This window comes from Chrysochloris asiatica, unplaced genomic scaffold (genome assembly GCF_000296735.1).
Source record: "Chrysochloris asiatica unplaced genomic scaffold, ChrAsi1.0 scaffold00340, whole genome shotgun sequence".
Taxonomy (NCBI): domain Eukaryota; kingdom Metazoa; phylum Chordata; class Mammalia; order Afrosoricida; family Chrysochloridae; genus Chrysochloris; species Chrysochloris asiatica.
Genome location: NW_006408858.1, coordinates 1182762 through 1190389, shown reverse-complemented (window position 1 = coordinate 1190389; position 7628 = coordinate 1182762). Strand labels below are relative to the sequence as shown.

At 45.7% G+C, this 7628-nt stretch overlaps 1 protein-coding gene and 1 pseudogene across 1 annotated transcript in view; one reads left to right on the top strand and one right to left on the bottom strand.

The window, feature by feature from the left end:
- Nucleotides 1-1227, bottom strand: part of LOC102831073 (coiled-coil domain-containing protein 74B-like) — a 10457-nt gene extending 9230 nt beyond the window's left edge. Inside the window, exon 1 of the mRNA XM_006875814.1 lies at nt 969-1227. Within this exon, the coding sequence (XP_006875876.1) occupies nt 969-1227 (259 nt within the window). The remainder of the gene's footprint in view (nt 1-968) is intronic.
- A 971-nt stretch (nt 1228-2198) lies between these two features.
- On the top strand, nt 2199-4035 carry LOC102830692 (annotated as a pseudogene).
- Nucleotides 4036-7628: the final 3593 nt, after the last annotated feature.

Genomic DNA, 7628 nt, shown 5'->3' with positions numbered 1-7628 from the left:
AAAAAAGAGTAATCTGATACAATTTGATGAACTTGACCTACACCTATGGATGCAGTAGCTCAAAAGAGGGAACAAATCCTTACAGCAAGAATCATCCCACCCCCTCCACACACAGAGTAGACAGGGATGGGCAACTTGGACATTGGCTACCCAAAATGGGGGGAGGGAGGGGGTGCTACAAAGGCAAGAAGTGACTGGTTTACAAGCTTTCAAGAGGGAACCTAGAGCCAGGTTCTAGGAGGAAGGCAGAATCTCCAGTGAGTAGCAACCAATCTGTCTAGGTGGACCTGATGAAATGAAACGCAGATGGGTCTCTTGTGATATAATAATGATAATTGTTATCAGGACTGATTGTGAGGGTTGGAAATGTAAAGGTAGACGTTTTATAGTAAGGAAGGAAGTGATTAACTTTCCAGTCTAGGTGCGGAGGTCCCTCGGACCATCAATGAAGAGCCAAGAGCGGGACCCTACCCAGAGAAGCAGTGATGCCTGAGATGGAGACAGAAACAATAACGTGGAGTGATGGAGCAGCTGGAGACTTTGGATACAGAGAGGGAGAGCGACTGTGTGCTAAAGACTGGGGTGGGGGCGGGGTGGGGTAGTGCAGGCTTGCTGGGTATATACCCTTTAGTTGGTTGATGATGTATGGAGGGGATTGTAACCATGGCAATGAAAGGATATATTAATGTAAAACTAATGTTCTACCATGTAAACTATCATACAATTCACAATAAAACATTAAAAAAAAAAAAGTAGGCGGACCTGGCCCAGACCCAGAGAGGAAACTGGGAGCGAGATTTCCAACCCATGCGGAAATGAAACCCCTGGCAAAGTGGGCAAGGGGACAGAGGGCTGTGGCCACCATGTCTGTGTGACTGAAGCAGAGGAAGGTTTACCTCCGCGTGTACACCCTAAACCCTGGCCGTTTTTTAAGGCTGACAAGCTCCCCACACCGAGCCACTACTCACCTTTGTTCTCCCGCTTCAAGTGGTCGATCTCCTCATGGAGTTTGACCAACGTCTCCGAGTGCTGCTGCTGCAGAAACTGCAGGCTCTTCTCCAGGTCCAGGACCCGCTTTTGCGCCTCACCCAACCCCAACTGCTGGCTTTGCGGAGCCTGGTGTGCAACGCCAGGGGGCTGGCGCGGGCGCGAGCGCGTCGCACCGCGGGAGCCGGAGACCCCAGAGCTGGTGGGCCGCGGCCCAGCCGCCGCCCCCGCCGCACTCATGTAGCTGCCGCCTCAGTCCATGCACTGCTGCTCAGTCACCCAGCAACCCAAACCAGGCACCACGTCACCATGGAAACGGGCGCGGCCTAGGGGCGGTTCGGGAAACTGGAGGCGGAGCGAGTGCGCTCGAGGAGTGGAACTATGCTGGGGGCGGGGCCAGAGAGCTCTGTGGGTGGGATGTGTGGCTGGGGGCGTGGTTTTGTCTTTCGGGAATCTGAGGGCGGAATTTGAACACTTAAGGGACCAGGTGAGCAAATTAAGGGTGGCGCTAGGTTGAGGGGCCCGCAAAGGGGAGAAGGGGTTCCCTGGCAGAAAAGTGAATACTCCTGACATAACCTCCAACTTAAAGGTCACAGTACTTTTTTAGTACCTTGCAGTAGATTTTTTCTTTAAATATTTATGGTGGTGCAATGGGTTAAACATTGTGTCGCTAATCACAACATCAGCAGTTTGAATCCATAAACTCAGGGGGAAAGATGAGGCTGTCTGCTCCAATAAAGATTTATAGCCTCATAAATCCTAGATAGCCGTTCTTTGTCCTATAGGGTCCCTAGGAGTTGGAATTGACTTAACAGCTTCATTTTAGTAGATTTTAATGTGAAAGGGGAACCTGGTGTGGCGCTGTAGGATAAGCACTGGACTTTGAGATTGGTTTGAACCACAAGTTGGGGGTTCAAGCTCCCAGCTTCTCCTTTACAGGGTCGCTGTGAGTCTTAACCAACTTGATGGCACTTAAAGGAGCCCTACTGGCATAGTGGGTTATGCACCACCTTTCTCCTGCAGAGCTGCTGCTACAAACACAAGGTCAGCAGTTCAATTCACCAACAGCTCTCAAAAGAAAGATGAGACTTTCTGCTCCTTTAAAGATTTACAGCCCCTCTCTGCCTCTGCCAGTCTCTGTACCACAGCTGCCTCTGCATCTCTGAGTCCGAGTCCTCCATCCTCTACGCCCGGCTGCACCATGGAAGCTGCAGGCCCTAAAGGACACGGCCAACCGACTGCGTATTAGCTCCATCCAGGCCACTACGGCGGCGGGCTCCGACCACCCCACGTCATGCTGCAGCGCCGCGGAGATCATGTCTGTCCTCTTTTTCCAGACTATGCGCTACAAGGCCCAGGACCCCCGCAACCCTCACAACAACCGCTTCGTGCTCTCCAAGGGCCACGCAGCTCCCATCCTGTATGCAGTCTGTGCTGAAGCTGGCTTCTTGCCCGAGGCGGAGCTGCTGAACCTGCAGAAGATCAGCTCCGACTTGGATGGACACCCCGTCCCGAAACAAGCTTTCACGGACGTGGCCACTGGCTCCCTGGGCCAGGGTCTGGGCGCTGCTTGTGGAATGGCCTACACTGGCAAGTACTTCGACAAAGCCAGCTACCGCGTCTACTGCATGCTGGGAGATGGAGAGCTGTCAGAGGGCCCTGTGTGGGAAGCCATGACCTTTGCCAGCATCTACAAGCTGGACAACCTGGTTGCCATTCTTGACATCAACCACTTGGGCCAGAGTGACCCGGCCCCACTGCAGCACCAGGTGGACATCTACCAGAAGCGCTGTGAGGCCTTCGGCTGGCATGCTGTTATCGTGGACGGGCACAGTGTGGAGGAGTTGTGCAAGGCCTTCGGCCAAGCTAAGCACCAGCCAACAACCATCATTGCCAAGACTTACAAAGGCCGAGGGATTTCAGGGGTAGAAGATAAGGAGTCTTGGCATGGGAAACCCCTCCCCCAAAACATGGCAGATCAGACCATCCAAGAAATCTACAGTCTGATCCAGAGCAAGAAGAAGATCCTGGAAACACCCCCTGCAGGAGGACGCCCCCTCTGTGGACATCACCAACATTGCCATGCCCACCCCACCCAGCTACAAAGTTGGGGACAAGATAGCCACCTGCAAGGCCTATGGACAGGCCCTGGCCAAGTTGGGCCATGGCAGTGACCGCGTCATTGCCCTGCATGGGGACACCAAGAATTCAACCTTCTCAGACCTCTTCAAAAAGGAGCACCCAGACCGCTCCATTGAGTGCTACATCACTGAGCAGAACATGGTGAGCATCACCGTGGGCTGTGCCACATGCAACTGGACAGTGCCCTTCTGCAGCACTATCGCAGCCTTCTTCACGAGGGCCTTTAACCAGATCCGTATGGCGGCCATCTATGAAAGCAACATCAACCTCTGTGGTTCCCACTGCGGTGTGTCCATCGTGGAAGATGGGCCCTCTCAGATGGCCCTGGAAGATTTGGCCATGTTCCGGTCAGTTCCCATGTCAACTGTCTTTTACCCAAGTGATGGAGTTTCCACAGAGAAGGCAGTGGAATTAGCAGACAATACGAAGGGCATCTGCTTCATCCGGACCAGTCGCCCAGAAAACGCCATCATCTACAACAACAATGAGGATTTTCAGGTTTGACAAGCCAAGGTGGTCTTGAAGAGCAAGGATGATCAGGTGACCGTGATTGGAGCTGGGGTGACCCTGCACGAGGCTCTAGCTGCTGCCAAACTGCTGAAGAAAGAGAAGATCAACATCCGCGTGGTGGACCCGTTCATTATCAAACCCCTGGATAAAAATCTCGTTCTCGACAGCGCCCATGCCACCAAGGGCAGGATCCTCACAATGGAGGACCATTATTACGAAGGTGGCATAGGTGAGGCCAAATGTACTGCTGTCGTGGGTGAGCTTGGCATCACGGTTACCTGCCTTGCTGTCAGCCAGGTACCAAGAAGTGGGAAGCCAACTGAGCTGCTGAAGACGTTTGGCATTGACAAGGACACCATTGCCCAAGCTGTGAGGGGCCTTGTGTCTAAGGCCTAGAAGAGTTAAGGGGCATGAGGTGGGTATTCTATACATTCCTGAGAATTGTTGGCAAAGGTGCTCAAAGATGTATTGAGAAAAGTGATAAATATGTTTGAAGAAAAATGAAAAAAAAAAAAAAAAAGATTTACAGCCTCAGAAACTCTATACAGGGTCGCTATGAATCGAACCGACTCAGTGGCACACAACCACCATCACCACCAAGGTGAAAGTTGTAGTTGTTAACTGCCTTCAAAAGTCAGCTCCAACTCATACCAACCTTGTATACAGTTTCCAAGGAGCAGCTAGTAGGTTTGAAATGCCAACCTTGCAGTTAACAGTCCAGGGCTTATCCTACAGCACCACCTCAGGACTCACAAATTACTCAGTTATATAGGTTACATTTTTCACATTGCATCGTCAATCTCATTCATTTTATTCTGGTTATATAATATCCAATACTTTCATTTCCCTGCCTCCTTACTGTCTCATCTTTGCTTGAGAACAATTTTTTACCATTTAGTCTCATACAGATGACTCATTTGTCAGTTGTTCATACTGTGTTGCTATGATGCTGGAAGCTATGCCACTGGAATTTTAAATGCCAACAGGGTCACCCATGATGGACAGCTTTCACCAGTGATTGCAGATGAAAGCAGACTAGGAAGAAGGAGAGGCAGACTACTGATGTTTCTAAACGTAAAATGTTTGAACTGCTATCACATTGTCAAATATAGTACCAAAAGGTGAAAACATTATAAATAGCAGCAGAACATTATCAAATATAGTGTCAGAAGACGAGTGTCTCAGGTTGGAAGACACTCAAAATACGGCTGGGGAAGAGCTGCCTCCTCAAAGTAGAGTTCACCATAATGACATAATTGAAGTTTTCAGAACCTTCATTTGCTGTTGGAGCACAATTTAAAATGAGGTGAAATAGCTGTGAACATCTATTAATAATGAGAACATGGAATGTACAAAGTATGAATCTAGAAAAATTAAAAGTTCTCAAAAATGAAACGGAATACATAAAGATCAATATCTTAGGCATTAGTGAGCTGAAATGGACTGATATTGGTCACTTTTAATCAGACAATCATATGGTTTACTATACCAGGAAACCATGTCATTGAAGAGATTTCTCTTCAAATTGAAGAGAAATGGCATTTCATTCATCATCACAAAGAATATTTCAAAACTGTCTTAAAGTACAATGCTGTCTATGATAAGCATACACCTACAAGGAAGACCAGTTACTATCACTGTTATTCAAATATATGCACCAACCACTAAAGCCAGTGATGATGAAATTGAATTTTACCAACTTCTTCATTCTGAAATTGATTAAGCATGCAATCAAAATGCAGTGATAATTACTGGTGATTGGACTGCAAAGATTGGAAACAAAGAGAAAGGATCAGTAGTTGGAAAATATGGCCTTAGTGATAGATATGATGCTGGAGATCATATGATAGAAATTGCAATAACAAAGACTTATTCATTATAAATACCTTTTAAAAAACAACATTAAAGGCAACTGTACTCGTGGACCTATGGAATACTCAGGAATCAAACTGACTACATTTGTAGGAAAAGACAATGGAAAAGTTTAATATCATCACCAAAACAAGACCAGGGAAGACTGGAACAGACCATCAATTGCTCATATGCAAGCTCAGACTGAAGTTGAAGAAAATTAATACAGGTCCACAAGAGCCAAAATATGACCTTGAGTATATCTCACCTGATTTAGATACCATCTCAAGAACAGATTTGATACATTGGCCACTAATGACCAAAGACTAGAAGATGACATCAAGAACATCATACATGACGAAAGCAAAAGATCACTAAAAACACAAGAAAAAAGAAAAAGGCCACAGTGGACATCGAAAGAGACCAAAACCTACTCTTGAGAATAGAGAAATTAAAGCAAATGGAAGAACAGAAAATTTCAAAGGGTAGCTCGAGAAGACAAAGTCAAATATTATAAAGAAATGTACAAAGACCTGAAGTTAGAAAACAAAAAAGAGAGAATATGCTCAGATTTCTCAAGCTGAAAAACTGAAGAAAAATAATCAAGATTCAGAACAAACAAGATGGCAAATTGGGTAGATGTGCAGTGAGGAGATCCTCGACAATTAACAACAACACAGATACTGGACCAACCAGGCTCAGGGGATGGTGCCAGAACTCTAAACCACATAAAAAGGAATATTTAGAAGGTTGGAAGGCTTACAGCTAGGGAAATTTGTAGCAGAAGCAAGAAATCTATTACTTTCTAATTCAAGACACTCAGCTGCTCCCAGAGCCTCCATCTTGGGAGAGACAAAGCAGAGAAAGGATCAGGGCAGCCACGGACACCTGACAGAACCGTGGCTATAAAGGTATGGACACTCTTTTTTTTTTTTTTTTGTATCTGTTCATTGGTCTCTCGCTATCTGCGTACCTCCATTCTGGTGACTAGAGGGGGTGCCTGAGTGAGTGGACACCTCACCCCCACCCCTGGAGGGTTCTATTACGCAGGGGCACAGATCTGGAAATTTAAAGGGACAGTTTCCACTTAAAATCAAACGGCAGTGTAAAACGTCCACAGCTGGCCCTGAACTGTTTATCACTAGGAAAAAGGCCTGAACGGGGGTTGTGGATCAGGACATGCAGACTAAAAAGGAAACAGGCTGAAAATTAAGTCCTGAGTTATGTCATAATGACCAGCAGTGGCATCTTGAAATTTTTCAGGAAGAACACTGAAAAGGGAAGCCCATATTCTCATCACGTCTACCTAGAGGCAATCAGAAAGCATAAAAAATAACAAAATACACACCCATTTAACTTTTAAGGCCACAGATAACTCCTGAATATGCTCAAAAAACAGAAACAGATGACCATATCAGCATATGTCCAGAAACAAAATTAAGTGACTGAGGCAAATGAGCTAGAAGTAGACCTATACTCCATACTGGAAGATGGGCAGGCTTTGGAAATGCCTGAGAAGGAATTCAGAAAAATGATTATAAAATGTCTCAAAACACTTTACAATGGATCTGAGAAAAATAAAGACAAAGTCAGGAAAGCATTACAGGAACAATTAAATAAGACAGATACAGCATTGGAAACAATTCAAAACCGACAAAAGAGATCCAAATGATTCATAATAGAATATCAGAAATGGACAATACACTGAAAGCACAAAAGAATAGAATTGAAGAGATAGAAGCCAGAACTAGTGAGCTAGAAGATAAATCTCTCAACACTACTAAGATAGAGGAGCAAGCATAAAAAAGGATTAAAAAATCTGAAGAAGGCCTAAGATTCATGTTGGACAACATGAAATGGAATAACTTAAGAATTATCGACATTCTAGAACAGGAAGAATCACACAAGTTCACAGAAGAGAGATTTGAAGAGATGTGGGAAGAAAATTTCCCTAACATCCTGAAAAGCAAAAAGATAAGCATTCAAGAAGCTCAATGAACCCCAGGAAGAACAGACCCTAAAAGAAAATCACCAAGACATATAATATTAAAGCTCTCCAAAATTAAAGATAAGGACAGAATCCTGAAAGCACCTAGGGAAAAGAGAAGTGTAACATACAAAGGCAAGCAAATCAGATT